The sequence below is a fragment of the Schistocerca nitens genome, chromosome 2 (genome assembly GCF_023898315.1).
Source record: "Schistocerca nitens isolate TAMUIC-IGC-003100 chromosome 2, iqSchNite1.1, whole genome shotgun sequence".
NCBI classification, from domain to species: domain Eukaryota; kingdom Metazoa; phylum Arthropoda; class Insecta; order Orthoptera; family Acrididae; genus Schistocerca; species Schistocerca nitens.
Genome location: NC_064615.1, coordinates 730,118,333 through 730,141,714, shown reverse-complemented (window position 1 = coordinate 730,141,714; position 23,382 = coordinate 730,118,333). Strand labels below are relative to the sequence as shown.

Sequence of the window (23,382 nt, the reverse complement as noted above, 5' to 3'; positions counted from 1 at the left end):
CTATGTGATCAAAAGTATCCAGACACACCGAAAAACATACGTTTTTCATATTAGGTGAATTGTGCTGCCACCTACTGCCAGGTACTCCATATCAGCGACCCCAGTAGTAATTAGTCATCGTGAGAGAGCAGAATGGGGGGCGGGGGGCTCTGCGGAACTCACGGGCTTCGAACGTGGTCAGGTGATTGGGTGTCACTTGTGTAATACGTCTGTACGCGAGATTTCCATACTCCTAAACATCCCTAGGTCCACTGTTTCCGATATGGTAGTGAAGTGGAAATGTGAAGGGACACGTACAGCATAAAAGCATACAGGCCTACCTCGTCTGCTGACTGACAGAGACCGCCCACAGATGGAGAGGGTCATAATGTGTAATAGGCAGACATCTATCCAGACCATTACACAGGAACTCCAAACTGCATCAGGATCCACTGCAAGTACTATGACAGTTAGGCAGGAGGTGAGAAAACTTGGATTTCAAGGTCGAGCGGCTGCTCATAGGCCACACATCACGCTGGTAAATGCCAAACGACGCCTTGCTTGTTGTAAGGAGCGTAAACATTGGACGATTGTCCGGAGTGACGAATAGCGGTACACAATGTGGCGATCCGATGGCAGGGTGTGGGTATGGCGAATGCCCGGTGAACGTCACCTGCCAGCGTGTGTAGTGGCAACAGTAAAATTCGGAGACGGTGGTGTTATGGTGTGGTCATGTTTTTTATGGAGGTGGCTTGGATCCCTTGTTGTTTTGCGTGGCACTATCACAGCACAAGCCTATATTGATGTTTTAAGCACTTTCTTGCTTCCCACTGTTGAAGAGCAATTCGGGGATGGCGATTGCATCTTTCAACACGATCGAGCACCTGTTCATAGTGCACGGCCTATGGTGGAGTGGCTAAACGACAATAACATCCCTGTAATGGACTGGCCTGCACTGAGTCCTGACCTGAATCCTACAGAAAATCTTTGGAATGTTTAGGAACGCCGACTTCGTGCCAGGTCTCACCGACCGACATCGATACCTCTCCTCAGTGCAGTACTCCGTGAAGAAAGGGCTGCCATTCCCCAAGCACATGATTGAAGGTATGCCTGCGAGAGCGGAAGCTATCATTAAGGCTAAGGGTGGGCCAACACCATATTGAATTCCAGCATTACCGATGGAGGGCGCCACGAACTTGTAAGTCATTTTCAGCCAGGTGTCCAGATACTTTTGATCACATAGTAGATAAGCGCCAGTCCCGCATACATCTATACCCTTTTACTCTCGAAGACATAATGATGGATTTTCTCAGACTAAATGGAGGATTCACTCAGATAAAATTACTTTTATATTCTAAAAATGGAGCGAGGAAGAAAAAGAGGGCTGACAAACAGTCAAAACTCGCACGCAGATTGCTATGGCAGAGATTATTACTATCGCAAGATTCCGAGATTCAACCGTAACGATATTACACACAGAATACGATCAACAGAGTAGGCGCACTGGCACTGCAGGATATTTTGGAAGAGTGGGTTTCAGTTACCCATCCGGCCGTTCTGAATTATGTTAATTTGGTTTCTCTAAATCGCTCAAGGTGAATGCCAGGATGATTCCTTCAGCAAAGAGATGACCGATTTGTTGATGGAACCACTGACAATAACGCAGCGAACTGACCACAGATAGGAAGTTTTAGGCTTCATAAAAGACTACGCAGGACTTTGGGACCACTATGGATGGAGAACACTCAGTTGTAGAAGGATGAGGGAGAAAACAGGCCGTGGCGTTGTTGAAGGTACCACCAGTACCTTCGTCGGAGCCCTTTCAGACCACAGGAAATCGAAACGAGGATGGATGGGAAGAGATTCGAGGTCCACTGCTGGCGAATAAGAATGCAGTTGTCTTAACTGTTATTGAGCCACTTAGTTCAGTACCATAGCCCCTCCCTTCGAGATATTTCGTCTCCGTTTTCAAGAGCATATGTGCTATACTAGCTTTGATCGTGTCGAATAACATCAGTCTCTTTCTACATGCATAAAACGACAGAGAAGGTATTTCTACAGGTTTCGATATTTAGTATAGATGCTTTTATGACGCTTCTTGGGAGACCCGTGTCTGAGAATTGGAGAAGTGATCGTCGGAACACAGAGAAAAGTCTTTTACACGTGATTTCTAAGTTTTTCTCGGCGCGACTGAGTGACTGTATGACTTTAAGTTTGTAGGCCAGTTTGTGCTAAGAATGGGATCTTCAGCTCGTTTAGAAATCCGAAATATATCGTCGACCTTTCTGGTTCTTTCGTGAAAACGACGAAACACCTTTCCTATAAGGTATTGCATAATAACGATTCGCTCTAGAATCCTCCTTCCCATTTTACTTAATTACTTGAAACCAGTTCTCCAGCGTTAATAATTCCGTACTCGTCATCCTCCAACAAAACAAGCAGATTTTTGGTTCTAGCTATAATTAGCTACACATTTTATAGACTTCGGAATTGTAACTTGGGTTTAAAAAAGAATTATTCTCTTTCTAAGCATACGCTGGAAAGAAAGAAAAAAAAAAAAGAAAGAAAGTAGGGTTGAGATTAGCGCCGCAGCAACATCGAGTTTGGGCTTGTATTTCATAAGAGGAGAAGAAGAACGCGCTATGTCTCGTTTTCCTCTTTCACGATAAATTTTTTTTTGAAGTGAAGGCGTTAATGTATGGTTATTTTAATTAATGTCGTAGTCAGCAGCAAGAATAAGAAAAATGTATGTCATGCCGAGGTGGGTCTCGTGGGTTATTCATAAATACCTCCAGGATTTGAGAAGCGGCCTGCGCAAAAACTACAAGACGTACAGAAAACAGACACACTTCTATGGACAGAGCATCTTCCCAAGTTCTTAACTCATATTATAGACTCTCAATATGGGCTCCGTTTGTCACACTACAAATGTCAGTATCTGCGTGCAGTTCACTGAGACGAATTTTTCGTGAACGGCAGCCCGCTTCGCATATCTGTTCATCGCGTTGCCTATCTCCAGGCGTGAACTAATTCGATGTGGCAGTACGCAGTGGAGCGGAGGGTTAACGATGAAACTTGAAGACACCACAATCTACAGATGCAAGCTGTAATTACAGTGCTGTCTAAAATTAAAGCAACAAACCGCTATTTCCCGTTCTATGACTAATTCACGATATAATCATACAAACTGTCAACGAGATGTCCGTACGATCGTGCTCTGCAGGGAAGATGGCATTCCGGTCAACGGGCAACTATGCCAACGATGACGTCAGGGCACCTATGAAACGAAGTAGTGTTTGCCGGGTAGCCCCACATCCACAGTCGCTGTGTACATTTCTGAAAGTGGTGTTGCAATAACAAAAGACTATACCCAAGTTTTTTTTTTTTTTTTTTTTTTAAGAGAGAAGAGTGAGGCTGTTGGGAGGTTGTTGGATCGCAAGGTGTAAGCTGCCGTCGGCAATAAGTATTTATTTAAATAATAAACTGCACATCACGCACGCAGGCATCATTAACGTTAAAGAGAAAAGGCGTTTGACCAGTGATTAATATCTGTCAGTAGAAGCCTTGTGCCCTATTTTTTTCCCCTAGACTCGCATTCAGCAGGACGACGGGCCAAACCAGCGAACGTCTATCCTGATTTAGGTTTTCCATGATTTTCCTGAATCGCTTCAGGTAAATGCCGGCATGGTTCCTTTGAAAGACCACTGTCGATTACCTTCCCTATCCTTCCCTAATCCGAGCTTGTGCTCCGTGTCTAACGGCCTCGTTATCGACGGGACGTTAAACACTAATCTCCTCCTTCATTATTTTCCAGTTGTACCATTGCATCCGACACCTTTTTATGAAAGGTGGTCTCGGAGTTACTACAACTTCGTTGGTAATTACTTACAGTATTTTATATCTTTGGTTTCCGCATTACACTAGTACGCCTAGCGAGGTGACGCTCTCGTTAGGGGCGCAAGTCCAAACATAGGTTCTACGTGAATTCCCAAGATCTGCAAAGGCGAATGCCTACCACAGGGTGAGCTGCCTAACTTGTGGGCAATAATTTATTCACTTTGCACCCAAAAATGCAATTTCTGCGTTAATGGTGAGAATTTTGCTGGCTAATGTGTCACGTAAACTTGTTTTAAATCCACAGTTATAAAATCTAAGCCATATCAGACTGAGAATCTCTGTTCAGTGCCTGAAGCGATGTACTCTCCATGACGCTGTGTTGCGACACAGTGTCTTGTCAGTATTTTTCTGTACACTAATCTTCGTTGTTTTAGGGCAAGTGGTTTCCATCTCATATATAGTGATAGTTGAACTAGCAACCAGTAGCTGCTTTGCACCGATAGCACCAACTAGTCTATGGCCGCACTTGTCTGACGTAGCTGTTTCTAGTGAAACATAGTGTCTGTTATTGAAAAGCGTAACAAAATCATTCCATAGCAACTGAGATTAGTCTTCACATACAGACAGAAAAACGCGGTGAAGGTTTTAAATTACATTATACATAAGTATTGACGACTCAGTTCGAGTGAGAACCTTCAGAGGCGCCTAACTTGGTCGGAAACCACTTTGGGTACTATAGTGTACGTCTGCAGCTCGTGGTCTCGCGGTAGCGTTCTCGCTTCCCGAGCACGGGGTCCCGGGTTCGATTTCCGACGAGGTCAGGGATTTTCACCTGCCTCGAGATGACTGGGTGTTGCAGGCCGATGTGGCCGAGCGGTTCTAGGCGTTTCAGTCTGGAACCGCGCGGCCGCTACGGTCGCATGTTCGAATCCTGCCTCGGGCATGGATATGTGTGATGTCCTTAGGTTAGTTAGACTTAAGGAGTTCTAAGCTCTAGGGGACTGATGACATCAGATGTTAAGTCCCATAGTACTCAGAGCCATTTGAACCATATGACTGGGTGTTGTTGTGTCGTCTTCATCATCATCATTTATCCCCTTTGCGGTCGGAGGAAGGCAATGGCAAAGCACCTAGGACTTTGCCGGGTATGGCTGTGCGGGTCTCACGCATCGTTCGTCCCCTTCGCTCTGTCAAGGAGTATGGGACGTCATCATTGTACTGTGTATGTGCTCCCGTATTCACGCAGCACATCAAAACAGTAAGAGTACCGAGACTCAGTTTTTTTTTCGACAAAGTTGGCAGCAGTGCGTTCAAGACCAAGGTGTTGGTAGTAAACGTACGTTCGTTTCTCTCAGTCAGCTGAAAGCTCTTGTTGTATAGTGCAGTGTGGGAATGACCGTATCTGTTACGAATCCCGGTAACTGCCAGGTGAGGGGCGCCATCTGGTTTTTCCTGAAAACGGAAAAGCGCCATTCTAGATTTTTATCGAGGTCAGAACTGTTTATGTTGCTTGTATGATGAACCGCACTAATACAGGTAGTGTGAACTTAGAGGTGCAGAACGAATGTTCATCAGAAAGAAAGGAGTGGGCGTCCCTCAATCGTGACTCATGAGGCGGTGAACAAGATCGAAGAAATGATTAGTGGTGACCGCCGATCGGCTCTGGACGAGATAAATACACTGTTTCCAGAAATCTCCATATATCTTCTGGATGAATTCATTGCAGAAACATTTGGTTTCAGAAATGTGTGTGCGAGGTGGGTCCAAAACAGCTCACAGATTAACACAGTCAACAGAATCGCATCTTCGCGGGACAGAACGGACGGTCAGAATATGATAATGGTTATCTTGTTCAAATATAAAGTCACGGAGACCTCAAAGATAAGACACAGCCACTGGTCTAAACATGTCGGATATTTAAAGCCTTCTGTCTAAATTTCCGACAATACGAAACACAGGTGATCGTTTTGTGCACCCAATACAACCCCATAATATGGCGCCACGTGCTGTGACAACTTGAATCTGGCAACGTTCACTCCCCTCGGAGCTTCCACACACAGAGACGTCCATAGTGAAGCTGCACCCAGAACCGGGACTGATCTGAAAAATCGACGCGGCGGCACTCCAGCGTCAAGTGCTGCTGTTGACACGCCTCTCTCTTGCCTCTTCATGTGAAGAAACAACAGTTGTCGCTAAACTGACAATCTTTGATGCTCCAAGCAGACATGGGCAACCTTCGTGACTCGCGGGCCGCATTTACGTACTAACTTAAGCTCGCAAGTTGCCTCGTCATTGTACTCTGTCGTCAGATCTGACAAAGATCGCCGACTATCCTACCTTACAGAGAAGGCAAGCCTCCGCTCTCCGCGTTCTCCGCTGAGGCGCCGACGTCTAGCACCTTATCGCCTGCTCGAAGTTGTACTGTCTTATGCCACTTTGAACTATACAGGGTGACGTGGCGAGACGTGACTCTAACCTGTATACTGACAATAGCCCTGCCTTCAAGATTAGACACACCTCGACTTATTACTGATATAATTCGTTAAATTTTAGTCCAAGTTGTTCAATCGTGTGAATGTAATAGAAACCATGCACAAACTACACATGCGACTATAACAGAAGTACCCAGGTTACATGCCCCTCCTACATCAAAATGGTTCAAATGGCTCTGAGCACTATGGGACTCAACATATGTGGTCATCAGTCCCCTAGAACTTAGAACTACTTAAACCTAACTAACCTAAGGACATCACACACATCCATGCCCGAGGCAGGATTCGAACCTGCGACCGTAGCAGTCGCGCGGTTCCGGACTGAGCGCTTAGAACCGCGAGACCACCGCGGCCGGCCCCCTCCTACATCGCACACTCTCTGTCAGTACTACTCATCAGTGGTATTCCAATGCGTTGAGGTGGTGGACTGTCAGCACTCTTTATTATCGGTACTTCTCGTTACAGTTATTAGGATCTGATTAATCTTGTGCAGACAGCACGTTATCTGAAACATAAATACGCTCGTTCAGTGAACCGTAATGTGGACTGGTATTGACAACAACAGTTCAACAATTATCAGTAAAATTGCATACATTATAACCCGTAACTTGCTCCGACTATGGCATATTATTAATAATTTAAATGATTAAGACCTCTTAATGATAGCGAATAACTTTATAGCCCGCAGTAAGTATAGCTATCGCTGGTTATTTACGTTATTCACGCTAGCGATCTGTATATTAAACGCGCAAACAAAGTTGACACTCGGAGCGCTGGCTGATGGGAGCGGTTGTCAATGGGAAATGCCTTTGCAGTCGCTCCCATCAGCCACCGCGCCGAGTGCCAACTTTGTTTGCGGGTGCAATAGTTTATTACGCGAATATCTTTCACTCACTACTATAAAAAAATCACCTAAAAATATTTACAGTGACCAACGTTTGACTTACGATAAATCTCAATTTCGTACACCCTTGTTCAGCTAAATTTAATAAACCGCTTCTTATTACGATAATTCAGAACGTAGCAACCAAAGTTATAACTTCATTGCAAACCAGCGATATAGCGATAGCTATCTCTGCGATACTATTTTATCAGTAAAATTGCATACATTATAACCCGTAACTTGCGCCAACTATGACATATTATTAATAATTTAAATGATTAAGACCTCTTAATGACAGCGAATAACTTTATAGCCCGCAGTAAGTATAGCTATCGCTGGTTATTTACGATCTGTAAACGTTATTTCTTACTGTCTCTTTTTCTTATTTCTTTCTCTTTAAATCCTTGAAATAACATTTAAGTGACTAAAGGAGGTTAAACCTTTGCCATTTCTTAAATGATAACTAATTGAGACCTTTTTCTCTAATTACTGATTTTAAATCGTAATAAAATCTTAAAAGACAGTGATTCTTTGCTTCTATCTCTTTGACCTTGAATAACTGACTTATCCTTTCAAGACTGACTTTTAACTGCTTTACATCAATGCAGCTCTTTACTATTTACGCCACTTGCGTATCTTTCAGTGGAGATTCAATCCTTTCCACTGTAAAATTAGACTCCGAACTCAGAATTAAATTTGACTTTTCTCTATTAGAATCAAATTAGTATTTCACTTACAACTTCCATGTGAACGAGCGACATTCAAAAAAATCTGAGCCCCAACAAATCGAGATGGGACAATAAACAAAAAAGAAAAAAAATCATAGGAGCCACCACCATTTTTGTGCTAACTTTAATGTAGCAATCAAGGCTCCTCGACTTCAGGTGTTGGCAACCGCCTTCCCTCTAACAGCCCCTAATTTACATTTTTCTGCTCATCACCCTACCAAACAATGAAAGTGAATATCGTCGAATAATATTAATTGGTTCCGCTAGGTTACGAAGGCTGTCTTCAAAGATTAGTGTCACAAAATTCACCGGCAACATTAATTATGTCCTCTTATACATAAGTCGTGCAGATCCTGGTTCCTGGCTGTATAAAACATCATCTGAGACTTGAACTCAATGGTACACAAGTTCACAACTATTACGCCACTCAAAATGTACACCAACATAAATCTCTCAACGCTCAGTTACCTAAGAGTGGGCGTCCAAAATCATACAAATACCGCAACCGCTCAGTTATCTTAGGGCGTGGGTGAATACAGCAACCACAAACTTGAACCACAAACACTTCTAGAGTCTTGTGCGCACCACGAATACCACGAATCGTACTCGAATACAGCAACCACAAACTTGAACCACAAACACTTCTAGAGTCTTGTGCGCACTACGAATACCACGAATCGTACTCTTAAGTCCAGTCCAATGACGGCCTAACACCTTCAAACATCAACTTCTCCAAATACGGAATACAGTTTCACCGAAATTAGAGCGTATCTTTACAACAGCACGCAATTAGAGCGTAGCTTCACAACAGCACGCTAGCCCGTTACTTCCTAAACAAACTGAATCCAAGCTATTGCAGCGCCATTTAACCAATTTCTCCACATATACGATCGTAGCAAAAATCTCTCCAGCGCTACGACTCCAAAATAAACTCAAATCAATCAGTTTAACTTACCCTACTTTCTCTCGCAGAGCAATATAAATTGAATCATGTGCACTGCAAAACACGTCTAACAACTAGGTCACACCAAGTTTTGATCTACAACATCGACCGAATACTAACTCAATAATTCAATAAAACATCTTGACGATATTCTCACAAAGTTTATTAGTCGCGATTCCTAGCAAGACTCAAGTCAGAACTGAACTTCTAAATACCAAAAACCAAAGGGGAACCAGTTCAGACATCACGTCATAATTCCATTGCTTTTAACAATTAAAGGTAAGTCCTTCGGCGGCCTTCGTCTCATTGAATAGCGGCCAGTTCTTTTGTGACGATATCTCTGGGTCGGACAGTTGGTGGCTGATGCTGCCGGCTCGAGCAGACTCTTTGCCGCAACGTGCTCGTTCTGTCAAGTGCGGCCGAAACTTGGCTTTTCCACATTAGTTGCACACATAGAGAATTTAGCTATAGAACATACATACATTTATAACCATTCATCACGTATTTAATACTTGCCAGTCGCTACGTTAGTATGTTGAAGCGAATCAAAGTCCTTGACGGAAAAAAAAAAATGTTCAAATGTGTGTGAAACCTTATGGGACTTAACTGCTAAGGTCATCAGTCCCTAAGCTTACACACGGCCCGCAGCTCGTGGTCGTGCGGTAGCGTTCTCGCTTCCCACGCCCGGGTTCCCGGGTTCGATTCCCGGCGGGGTCAGGGATTTTCTCTGCCTCGTGATGGCTGGGTGTTGTGTGATGTCCTTAGGTTAGTTAGGTTTAAGTAGTTCTAAGTTCTAGGGGACTGATGACCATAGATGTTAAGTCCCATAGTGCTCAGAGCCATTTGCTTACACACTACTTAACCTAAATTATTCTAAGGACAAACACACACACCCATGCCCGAAGGAGGACTCGAACCTCCGCCGGGACCAGCCGCACAGTCTATGACTGCAGCGCCTAGACCGCTCGGCTAATCCCGCGCGGCTCCTTGACGGCACCCAAAAACTTTTAACCCGTCACAAAGTTCCACCACTTTTCATAGATGCTCACGATAGTAGCCGCGAACAGCGGACCATTTTTGCCGTTTCCGAGATGACACCGGGCCGTCACAGTCTGCACTTTGAGAGACTCGGCTATGACCGTGGAGTTCCCCATTCGTGGCCCGTACAGTCAAATGGTTCAAATGGCTCTGAGCACTATGGGACTTAACTGCTGAGGTCATCAGTCCCCTAAAACTTAGAACTGCTTAAACCTAACTAACTAACCTAAGGACATCACACACACATCCATGCCCGAGGCAGGTTTCGAACCTGCGACCGTAGCGGTCGCGCGGTTCCAGACTGTACCGCCTAGAACCGTTCAGCCAACCCGGCCGGCCCCGTACAGTCCCTAAAATAATTTGGCATTCGTCTCTGTTCCGCTTACATACTTTCCTTACTGCGCCACGTCCATGAGACGCCGCCAGACAGTTTTCAGTCTCGCGATGTTCAGTAGTCATGATGTTTTTGCTCATTAACGTATCAGGTTCGTCCTATAATTATACTCTGGGGCATATAGGTCTGAAACTTCCTGACAGATTAAAACTGTGTACCGGACCGAGACTCGAACTCGGTACCTTTGCCTTTCGCGGGCAAGTGCTCTACCAAGTGAGCTACCCCTAGCACGACTCACGACCCGTCCTCAAAGCTTCAACTCTGCCAGTACCTCGTCTCCTACCTTCCAAACTTCACAGAAGCTCTTCTGCGATATAGGTCTGGATATAGGTCTGTTTTCGGGAGCCAGTGTTTAGACTAGAAAGGAAGCTGCAAGGACTAAGCTGAAAACTAGAACAGAGGGTAGAAAAGCAGTATCGTTGCAGCCCCAATTCAGTGGATGGAAGTTGTGGGTTTGGATAAGTCTGCCGCGTGCAGGATTTTAGCAGCGTCTGCATTACAGCTTCTTCCCTGTAACATCTCAGCACTTTCAAAGCTTCTTTATAGCTAATTCTTGAACTTTTAATTGCGTTGCCGTTACGATAATACGATGGAATAGAGAAGCAGCACAGCGGCTGTTACGAAAAGTCGGCGTTTCTCAGTTACTCCTATAGAGTTGTCATTGTACAGCAAATTCGCTCTTTGCAAGTAAAGATGTAACCAGGCGATGCTCGCGTGCGCAGGTGGTCCCTGTGGCTGCTTCTGCTGGGCGCCGCGCTGCTGCTGGCGGCGCTGGTGTCTGTGCTGCTGCTCTACCCGCCGTCCCAACAGCGACCCGCCGACGCCGCTGACAGGTCGGTATTCACTGTACCTACTGCTCTCGTACTGAATGTAAAGCCATGTTGTATCATGTACCTGTCTTGAATCTTCAATTACTCATTTTATTATTGTCGTGAACAGTAAGTGTCTTCCAGGGTCTGGTGGTAAAATTATAGTACACTACTGGTCATACAAATTTGCTACATCACGAATATGACGTGCTACAGACGCGAAATTTAACCGACAGGAAGAAGATACTGTGATATACAAATGATTAGCTTTACAGAGCATGCACACAAGGTTGGCGCCGGTGGCGACACCTACAACGAGCTGACATGAGGAAAGTTTCCAACCGATTTCGCATACACAAACAGCAGTTGACCGGCGTTGCCTGGTGAAACGTTGTTCAAATGGTTCAAATGGCTCTGAGCACTATGGGACTTAAAATCTGAGGTCATCAGTCCCCTAGAACTTAGAACTACTTAAACCTAACTAACCTAACGACATCACACACATCCATGCCCGAGGCAGGATTCGAACCTGCGACCGTAGCGGTCGCGCTGTTCCAGACTGAAACGCCTAGAACCGCTCGGCCACAGCCGCCGGCGAAACGTTGTTGTAATGCCTCATGTAAAGAGGAGAAGTGCATACCATCACGTTTCCGACTTTGATAAAGGTCGGATTGTAGCCTATCACGATTGCGGTTTATCGTATCGCGACATTGCTGCTCGCGTTGGTCGAGATCCAATGACTGTTAGCAGAATATGGAATCGGTGGGTTCAGGAGGGTAATACGGAACGCCGTGCTGGATCCCAACGGCCTCGTATCACTCGCAGTCGAGATGACAGGCATCTTATCCGCATGGCTGTAACGGATCGTGCAGCCACGTATAGATCCCTGAGTCAACAGATGGGGACGTTTGCAAGACGACAACCATCTGCACGAACAGTTCGACAACGTTTGCAGCAGCATGGACTATCAGCTCGGAGACCATGGCTGCTGTTACCCTTGACGCTGCATCACAAACAGGAGCGCCTGCGATGGTGTACTCAACGACGAACTTGGATGCACGAATGACAAAACGTCATTATTTCGGATGAATCCAGGTTCTGTTTACAGCATCATGATGGTCGCATCCGTGTTTGGCGTCATCGCGGTGAACGCACATTGGAAGCGTGTATTCATCATCGCCACACTGGGGTATCACCCGGCGTGATGGTATGGGGTGCCATTGGTTACACGCCTCGTTCACCTCTTGTTCGCATTGACGGCACTTTGAACAGTGGACGTTACATTTCAGATGTCTTACGACCCGTGGCTCTACGCTTCATTCGAACCCTGGGAGACCCTACATTTCAGCGGGACAATGCACGACCGCATGTTACAGGTCCTGTGCGGGTCTTTCTAGGTACAGAAAATGTTCGACTGCTGCCCAGCACAATCTCCAGATCAGTAAACGTCTGGTCAATGGTGGCCGAGCAACTGGCTCGTCACAATACGCCAGTCACTACTCTTGATGAACTGTGGTATCGTGTTGAAGCTGCATGTCAGCTGTACCTGTACACGCCATCCAAGCTCTGTTTGACTCAATGCCCAGGCGTATCAAGGCCGTTATTACGGCCAGAGGTGGTTGTTCTGGGTACTGATTTCTCGGGATCTATGCACCCGTGAAAATGTAATCACATGTCAGTTCTAGTGTAATATATTTGTCTAATGAATACCCGTTTATCATCTGAATTTCTCCTTGGTGTAGCAATTTTAATGGCCAGCAGTGGAACTAGCTGAGAGACACGGCAAGGCAAGGGTCTGAAATGTCTCATAGGAGAAGGCATGAGTACCATTCTGCATAGGAGATGCATACAGACGTATATCTCATTAAGGGATATTATCGCAATCTCGCTCTTAGTAAGGTAGTTTATCCGCGTTGCGAGGCGGTGGCTGAGTGTGTGGGCAAAAAACCGCGAAACATGGAGTAATAATGGTTCAAATGGCTCTGAGCACTATGGGACTTAACATCTTTGGTCATCAGTCCCCTAGAACTTAGAACTACTTAAACCTAACTAACCTAAGGATATCTCACACATCCATGCCCGAGGTAGAATTCGAACCTGCGACCGTAGCAGTCCTGCGGTTCCGGACTGCAGCGCCTAGAACCGCACGGCCACCGAGGCCGGCTATGGAGTAATAAATTCTGTTAGGTAAAGCTAAATAATATGACTTACGATCTTTACCGTGTATGTCAATATGCTTCTATTGTTTCGTTAACGACGCGACGTATTGGTAATAGAGTCGTCTAGGTTTTTCATGTTTTCTGTGGTGGGTGCAAGTGGGTGATTGTGATTGGCAAATATCTCAATATAATGCGCGATGCTGAACACTTAGTTCTCTTAGAAAAAGCTACAGCTCTGTGACTTTTGAACTTTATCATATTATACTCACGTATACAGTCATCACGGTGTTCCATCCGTACAGGCATTAACGTTAAGTTACGCAGACATATCAAAGCGCGGGTAACGCCATGGGGCCAGTCCTATCTTGATTTTTTTCTTTGTATGTCTGTTGGTCGTAGGTAAAGTGTAACTGACGAAAACGCGCTGAGAGATTAAAAACTTATCTGTTTGATGTTAAATGTCGTCATTAAAGTGTGAATGACGAAACCACGCAAGCATGATATTATATCGGACGAATCAAACAATAAACGCATTTTCCATTTACGGGAAAGTTCGTAAGTCACAGTGTATATAGCTTTTTCTAAGGTTATTAATTTCTCCATATTTCGCGGATTTTTGCTCGTAAGGCTCACCGATTGCGACCCGCCGCGATCAAACTCCCTTACTAACAGCATGACACCAAGGGCTCTCTACCACCGCAAGCAAAAATTGGTGGCAGTAGGTGGCCACGGAGCCCGTCAGTACGTACACACACAAGTGTTTTATATATAGATACAGATTTGCACCAAAACTGTAACGGAACACTTGTAACAGGCTCGGTGTTTCTCGCATTTCAGTCAATTCTCTTCAGTTTCCTCTTCTCATGGCAATATTTGTTCTCTTTTTATAGTTGGCGTTGGTCGTCCAGTTTTCCTCTTTGGATTGTAATATACGTATACTAGAGATCTTTTTGGCCAGCGTTCTCATCAAATGCCCGTAACACAGTAATTTCTTTCGATTATAGTGTCCTTGACGATTATACTATTTCTTACTTTTTTATTTCTGATCCTTTGCAACCTTGACATCTATCACGCTGCTGAAAACAGTCCTTTGCGAATGCTTCTATGTTATTTCTCACTCAAATACACCTCAACTGACCAACGCAACTGCACTGACGACTCTGTTACCCAAAAGCCTAATCAGTCGAATGGCCAGTTTGCATGCGTCCGTCAGCATAGGTGCATTTTTGCTCCTTGACTCATGCGTCTCGGGGTCCCATGCGTCCTATCCAGCGTTAAGGTAGTGTGTCATTGAGGAACTGGCGAACAGTGTTGTGCTAGTACGGCCGTGCCCCACCCTGCTGGAATATGAAGTCATTAGAGTCCTCAACAAGCTGTGGTAAAAGCCAAGCCAGCAGCATTCGAAGATATTGCAGTCACTGTCTTTTCATCGAAAGAAGGGGCCTAAACTTTTTTCATGAAATATGGCACAAAAATCGATCACTTTCGGCGAATCTCTTTTTGTGCTCAACAATAGCATGAAGGTTCTGAAGTCCCAAGATGTGCACGTCTCTTCGATTTACTTTACCACTGATATGAAATGTAGCGTCATCACTGAAAACTAAACGCGATAAAAATCTGTAGACGCAGCAGAGACATTTGTCAAATTCTTCCTCCCGTTGCATCGGGGGCGCAGAGTCGGCCAGAACTCTTACCTTTGCATAAACATCCTTTCTCTTCAAGTTGACGATGCGAAAAACGAATGTTTTTCGGCAAAGGTGGATCAGTCTCTAAACATCGACGAAACTCACGCGGGACTGTAATCCCTGTCTCACTCTTACCAAACTGTAGTACACATAACGCCTATTCTTACCGGGTCCCACTTTGCTTCAGACTAACTGAACAGTAAACTGTGATCGCCCAGACACCGGACGGTGCGTTAGGTGACGGTACTGGTTCGTCGATGTCCGTAACCCCTCGGGTATGGGTGAGCCGTGTCTCGGCGGGAGATGGCCTGCTCTGTGGCTCATAAAACATCATTCAGAAGCAAGCACGTATTGTTCCGCAGTGCACCGTGTCTCCATTCACGGCTGCCAGCAGTGGCGCCGGGCAGCAGCTCACGAGCCACGCCGGCCGTTGCAGTTGTTGGGCAGCGTACTCTCCACCCGGCGACGACGCGGCACGTTGGCCGCAGCTCGGCTAGTGTTGTCTGCGCTGCCTCTGGCGTTAGCAGCGCAGGGCAGTGGGTTACCAGAACGCTCTCGTAAGCCCCTGTAAGCACGCACTCACCCTGCACGGAGTGTGCCACATTGGGCTGCGTCATAGTGCGGCCTCCGACAGGCGCAGGGCCCGCAGCTAGAGTGACTAGCTCTCCCGTATTTCCCAGGATCTCCAGTATTACAGTAATATTTTTTTTAAATTATGTCCCCCCCCCCTCCTGTCTTATTGACCGCCTCTTTCTCCCATATATTTCTAAAAATTAATCCCATGAACTACTATCGATAGTTCAAGTTCCATGACGAATACATGTCGAAAACTTTTCGTGTAATAATCGATAGTACTGTTGACATACACTGAAGCGCCGAGGAAACTGGTATAGGTATGCGTATTCAAATACAGAGATATGTAAACTGCCATATTACGACGCTGCGGTCGGTAACTTCTATAAAAGACAAAAAGTGTCGGGCACAGTTGCTAGATCGGTTACTGCAGCTACAATGGCAGATTATCAAGATTTAAGTGAGTCTGAATGTGGTGTTATAGTCGGCGCACGAGCGATGGGACATTGCATCTCCGAGGCACCGATGAAGTGAGGATTTTCCCGTACGACCATTTCACGAGTGTACCACGAATGTGAGGATTCCGGTAATACATAAAATCTCCGATATCGCTGAGGCCGGACAAGAATCTGCAAGAAACGGGACCAACGACAACTGAAGAGAATCTTTCAATGTGACAGAAGTGCAACCCTTCCGCAAACTGTTGCAGTTTCAATGCTGGGCCATCAAGTGTCAGCGTGCGAACCATTCAACGAAACATCATCGATACGGGCTTTCGGAACCGAAGGCCCACTCGTGTACCCTTGATAGCTGCGCGACACAAAGCTTTACGCCTCGCTGGGACCGTCAAAACCGACATTAAACTGTTGATGATGGAAGCATGTTGCCTGGTCGGACTGCTCTGGCCGAGTGGTTCTAAGCGCTTCAGTTCGGAACCGCGCGCTGCTACGGTCGCAGGCTCGAATCCTGCCTTGGGCATGGATATGTGTGATGTCCCTACGTTAGTTAGGTTTACGTAGTTCTAAGTCTAGGGGACTGATGACCTAAGATGTTAAGTCCCATAGTGCTTAGAGCCATTTGAACCATTTTGAACCTGGTCGGACGAGTCTCGTTTCAAATTCTATCGAGCGGATGGACGTGTACGGGTATGGAGACAACCTTATGAATCCATGGACCCTGCATGTCAGCAGGGGACTGTTAACGGTGGTGGAGGCTCTGTAAAGGTGTGGGGCGTGTGCGGTTGGAGTGATACGGGACCCGTAATACGTCTAGATACGACTCTGACTGGTGACATCTTCGTAAGCATCCTGTGTGATCGGCTGCATCCATTCTTGTCCATTGTGCATTCCCACGGACTTGGGCAGTTCCAGCAGGACAGTTCGACACCCCACACGTCCATAATTGCTACAGATTGGCTCCAGGAAGAATCTTCTGAGTTTAAACACTTCCGTTGGCCATCAAACTCCCCAGACATGAACATTATTGAGCATATCTGGGATGCCTTGCTACGTGCTGTTCGGAAGAGATTTCCACCCCTCGTACTCTTACGGATTTATGGGCACTTCTGCAGGGTTCATAGTGTCAATTCCCTCCAGCACTACTTCAGACATTGGTCGAGTCCATGCTACGCCGTGTTGCCTCACTTCTGCGTGCTTGCGGGAGCCCTACATCATATTAGGCAGGTGTACCAGTTTCTTCGAGTCTTTAGTGTATAATCTAAGCGAAGAAGACGCTTTTGCTCAAGGGAATGCGAGGAGCTAAGATAAAATGACAGAACCAACGTGTCTAGAGGCGTTGTCAGAGGGGGAATGTTTACTTGTTTCTCGGTCAATACTGGCAAACCACGGATGTGTTCGCCTCGTACCAATCAACTGTGGTACATATAACACACGGAAGTAATATGGACTCGCGAAAGAGGCTTATAGAGACGGTCATGTTTAAACACGTTCGTTACGTTATTTATTTCTAAATTGATTCACATAACGCAACAACATTTCACAAAGCTTCGAAAGCGTTTTTTCTCTAATGAACAATTAAGAGGACTGATCGGAGAAACAACAGTAGCTTAGAACTGATTAACTGATTGAAATCTGGTTTAATGATAATTGCAGAGAATTTTTAAATTTGCACTGGAAGATAAAAAACTGCATAGTTATGCAGCTTTTATAAACAAATACTATGAGTACATATGATATATATATATATATATATATATATATATATATATGCAAATTTGTTAAATTTTATAGCCATTATATTTGTGCACTATATGCAATGAACAAATAAATTGTTTTGCTTAGATTAGATAAGATTCATTTTTGATTCTTTAGCACCAAAAATGAAGGGATCCTCTAGATGTGGAAACATGAGAAAACAGAATATAAGAAACATAATTAGAATACTTGAATTCAATACTGATTTCTGAATTTACACCACAAATGAGTCTTTTTACACGCTTTTGCACTCTATAAACGCGAAATTTAACCGACAGGAAGAAGATGCTGTGATATGCAAATGATTAGCTTTTCACAGCATTCACACAAGGTTGGCGCCGGTGGCGACACCTACAACGTGCTGACATGAGGAAAGTTTCCAACCGATTTCTCATACACAAACAGCAGTTGACAGGCGTTGCCTGGTGAAACATTGTTGTGATGCCTCGTGTAAGGAGGAGAAATTCGTACCATCACGTTTCCGACTTTGATAAAGGTCGGATTGTAGCCTATCGCGATTGGGGATTATCGTATCGCGACATTGCTGCTCGCGTTGATCGAGATCCAATGACTGTTAGCAGAATATGGAATCGGTGGGTTCAGGAGGGTAATACGGAATGCCGTGCTTTATCCCAACGGCCTCGTATCACTAGCAGTCGAGATGACAGGCATCCTATCCACATGGCTGTAACGGATCGTGCAGCCACGTCTCGATCCCTGAGTCAACATATGGGGACGTTTGCAAGAAAACAACCATCTGCACGAACAGTTCGACGATGTTTGCAGCAGCATGGACTATCAGCTCGGAGACCATGGCTGCGGTTACCCTTGACGCTGCATCACAAACAGGAGCGCCTGCGTTGGTGTACTCAACGACGAACCTGGGTGCACGAATGGCAAAACGTCATTTTTTCGGATGAATCCAGGTTCTGTTTACAGCATCATGATGGTCGCATCCGTGTTTGGCGACATCGCGGTGAACGCACATTGGAAGCGTGTATTCGCCATCGCCATACTGGCGTATCACCCGGCGTGATGGTATGGGGTGCCATTGGTTACACGTTTCGGTCACCTCTTGTTCGCATTGACGGCACTTTGAACAGTGGACGTTACATTTCAGATGTGTTACGACCCGTGGCTCTACCCTTCATTCGATCCCTGCGAAACCCTACTTTCAGCAGGATAATGCACGACCGCATGTTGCAGGTCCTGTACGGGCCTTTCTGGATACAGCAAATGTTCGACTGCTGCCCTGGGCAGCACATTCTCCAGATTCTCATCAATTGAAAACGTCTGGTCAATGGTGGCCGAGCAACTGGCTCGTCTGAATACGTCAGTCACTACTCTTGATGAACTGTGGTATCGTGTTGAAGCTGCATGGTCAGCTGTACCTGTACACGCCATCCAAGCTCTGTTTGATTCAATGTCCAGGCGTATCAAGGCCGTTATTACGGCCAGAGGTGGTTGTTCTGGGTACTGATTTCTCAGGATCTATGCACCAAAATTGCGTGAAAATATAATCACATGTCAGTTCTAGTATAATATATTTGTCCAATGAATACTCGCTTATCATCTCCATTTCTTCTTGGTGTAGCAATTATAATGGCCAGTAGTGTACTTTATTTATATTGATATTTGTATTGTCACCCGTTGCAATTAAAATGTGACTAAGTTGTGCAGCTGAAATTTATTGTGGCAAAAGCTCCGGTAAACCTCCCTTAAAATTGTGGTCAAATGTTGGTCATCTCCCTCAAATCCATGGTCAAACGTTGGTAGCTCTATCGCAGAACTGGAGTAGGTCTACAGGAACGGTATGCTGGTGGCGGCTGCGGCACAGCCCTCCCCAATGACGATTGTTGCTGCTCCCTGGTCCCACCAGGTATTCCTCCAGCAGGCGTCGTGGCGAATGTAGCCCACAGTTTCTCGAAAGCTAGCACTGCGGCTTGTAGTGGCAATGTCTTCCTGGCAGGATTCACTGTTGCTAGGTCAAAGACTGTGTCCACGAACAGAGGATGGACCGACAGAGGTCCTACCCTTGGGCTGATCTACTGGGAACTGAGTACAAGTAGATCGAACCATTGCCGCGTGCGTTGCTACTGCGAGGCAATCATTACTTCATTTGTTCTGCTTTGGCTGTAGCTGAAAGGTATGTCATCGGCTTTGAGGAGCAGTGGTGGACGTATACTGTAGTGTCGGTACTCTGAATAAGGGAATCATATGCCCGACTTACAGCTTTTCATTTTGTTCTGTGTGATCAACTTGATGACAGCATCCTACTCTATCTCTCGATATTCTGGTGTACTGTCCTCTTGAACACCCACCTCTTTCAGTGTGTAGCCATTACCTCCATCTTGTGGCCGCATTAACATGTAACATGAGCAGTGCTTCCTTGTTGGCATTGCGCCCAGCAGTTGCGTATTGCCCAGCTTTGCTTGACTCTTTCATTACCAAGGGAAAAATTCTAGGGCCACTTGAAAACTGAGCAGACGCATAGACTAGCATATAGCGGCGATTCTCTAAAACTGTAGGCCACACCCATTCTATCAAACAAATTTCCTGTTTGGTAATACCACTGATGTGACAAAGTCATGCGATACTTCCTAATATTGTGTCGGACCTCCTTTTGACCGGCGTAGTGCAACAACTCGACCTATCGTGGACTAAACAAGTCGTTGGAAGTCACCTGCAGAAATTCTAAACCATGCTGTCTCTCTAGCCGCTCATAATTGCGAAAGATTTGGGAGGTGCAGGATTTTGTGCTCGAACTGACCTCTCCATTATGTCCTATAAATAGTCGATGAGATTTATGTTGCTCGATCTGGATGTCGAAATCATTCGCTCGAATTGTCGAGAATGTTTTTGGAACCAGTCGCAAATAATCGTGGCCCGGTGACATGGCGCATTGTTACCGATAAATATCCCATCACTGTCTGGGAACATGAAGTCCGTGAATGGCTGCAAATGGTCTCCAAGTAGCCGAACATAACCATTTCTGGTCAAGGATCGGTTGAGTCGGACCAGATTACCCGGACAATCCCACGCAAACACAGCCCACACCATTGTGAAGCCACCACCAGCTAACACAGGCCTTGCTGGCAACTTAGGTCCACGGCTTTGTGGGGTCTGCGTCGAATTCGAACTCTGGCATCAGCTTTTAAAACTGAAATCGGAAGTCGTCCGAGCAGGCCAAGGCTTTCCGGCTGTCTAGGGTCCAAGTGATACGATGACGAGCCTAGCAGAGCCACTGTGCGCGATATCATGCTGTGAGCTAAAGCACTCGCACCGGTCGCCTGATGCCACAGCCTATTAACGGCAAATTTCGCGGCATTGTCGTAACAGATACGTATGGCGTACGTCCGAGATTGATTTCTGCGATTATTTAACGCAGTGTTGCTTGACTGTTAGCACCGACAATTGCGCACAAACGCTTTCGGCCGTGAGGGGATCCCCAACAGCCTTGTCTTTGGTGAGGGGCAATGCCTGAAATCGGGTATTCTCCGCACGCTCGTGACACTCAGGATCTTGGGAAACTCAAGTCCGTAACGATTTCCTAATGCGTGTTCATTGTCTGCCAATTCCCGCCGTGCAGCCATAATCACGAGAGACACATTTTCACACGAAACTTCCTGGCATATTAAAACTGTGTGCCGGACCGAGACTCGAACTCGGGACCTTTGTCTTCCGCGGGCAAGTGCTCTACGAACTGAGCTACTCAAGCATGACTCACGCCCCCTCCTCACAGCTTTCCTTCCACCAGTACCTCGTCTCCCGAGTTCGAGTCTCGGTCCGGCACACAGTTTTAATCTTTCAGGAAGTTTCGTACAGTGTGCGATTTGCAGGGGGGATGGGGGGGGATTTCCCCCCTCTGCATCAGACCATCCTCTCCTCTGGTTTTAGTTTATGCGTCCCAACTTGGGATGTTTATTTCCCACGCACTGGAGTAAAACTTTACATATAATTTAAATTTGTGGAGCCGAACACTGAAAGTTTTTAATAAGTCTTACTATTAATATGTTTCAGTTTTCTATCATCAGAATAAGTACAGCTCTTCACAAATGTGCCCCTACTTTTTGAATTCCCCTCGTATACCTGTATGCAGATGATTTTGTAAATAAGCTTTACCTATAATGCACTTTTAAAGATATAACAAGGGATGGCTTTTCTGATAGTGCATACGCGTGAATAGTGAGTTTCGGCATTAACATCTATTTATAAATAGCTGTTTAACCATGCGTAACGCCACGGTCCAAACTAGTAACATACATAATTCTAATAACCCCCGAAGACATCCCCTCCACTGGTAAAAGTACAAATCGCACCCTGGTTTCATATCAGCGCACACTCCGCTGCAGAGTGAAAATCTCATTCTGGACCTTTTCACATGAATCATCTGAGTACAAATGACAGTTCAGCTAATGCACTGCCCTTTCACACCTTGTGTACGCGATACTACCGTCATCTCTCTATGTGCATATCGCTATCCCGTGCCTTTTGTCACGTGACTGTATTACACGCGGCATCTTGTACAGTGGGCTGGGTTACGGTGGTGGGTGTGCTCTGTCGGCAGGCCGGAGCTGCAGCGCGGGGAGGCGGTGCGCCTGCTGGTCGACACCGACGCGGGCGTCGACGACGCGGCGGCGCTGCTGCTGGCGCTGGCCACCCCCGGCGTGTCGCTGGAGGCGGTCACCTGCGTGCACGGCAACGCCGCCGTCCGCCAAGTCTGCCGCAACGTGCTCACCACGCTGCGCGCCGCCGACAGGCTCGACGTCAGTACCGCCTTCTTCACGACTACGAAATTTCGCTCGCGAAATAACTTAGCCAGGTTCCGGTTAGGGTTCAAATGGGTCTAAGCACTATGGGAATTAACATCTGAGGTCATCAGTCCCCTAGACTTAGAACTACTTAAACCTAACTAACCTAAGGACATCACACACATCCATGCCCGAGGCAGGATTCGAACCTGCCACCGTCAGCCGCGCGGTTCCGGACTGACGCGCCTAGAACCGCTCGGCCACAGCGGCCAGCTCCGGTTAGGGCGTCTTTTTTCAAAAATGCCGATAATAACAGCATTGATATGTCCTCTATTACAAGGGAGCGTCATTAAATAGCGACAATGAAATTGCACTCGTGAAATAATGTAGCCAGGTCTCGGTTAGGGCATGTTTTTTTCGAAGGTGTCAGTCATTACACATTCGCCTTGCTCACTAATAAAAGGTAACGTCGTTAAATAGCGACAATGAAATATTACTTCTGAAATAACATAGCCACGTTCCTGATAGGGGATGTTTTTTCAAAGATGTCGATAATAACAGTATGAGAGGGTAACTGCGACGGGCGTTCAGTAGGTTACGCGACACATTTCTTTTTCTGTATGCAAGCTAATTTTCTAGAATAAAATTTTCATTCTGCAGCGAAGTGTGCGTTGATATGAAACTTCCTAGCAGATTAAAACTTTGTGCCGGATCGAGACTCGAACTCGGGACCTTTACCTTTCGCGGGCAAGTGCTCTACCACCTGAGCTACCCAAGCACGACTCGCACCCTCTCCTCGCAGCTTCACTTCTGCCAGTACCTCATCTCCTACTTTCCAAACTTTACAGAAGCTCTCCTGCGAGACGAGGTACTGACAGAAGTGAAGCTGTGAGGACGG

The 23,382-nt window shown here is 46.0% G+C and overlaps 1 protein-coding gene across 3 annotated transcripts in view; it reads left to right on the top strand.

Moving 5' to 3' along the window:
• LOC126234588 (uncharacterized) overlaps positions 1-23,382 on the top strand; it is a 185,165-nt gene that overhangs the window by 123,866 nt on the left and 37,917 nt on the right. For all 3 annotated transcript variants that reach the window (XM_049943300.1, XM_049943301.1, XM_049943302.1), the window contains 2 exons: positions 11,017-11,127; positions 22,301-22,499. In XM_049943300.1, the coding sequence (XP_049799257.1) occupies positions 11,017-11,127; positions 22,301-22,499 (310 nt within the window). The remainder of the gene's footprint in view (positions 1-11,016; positions 11,128-22,300; positions 22,500-23,382) is intronic.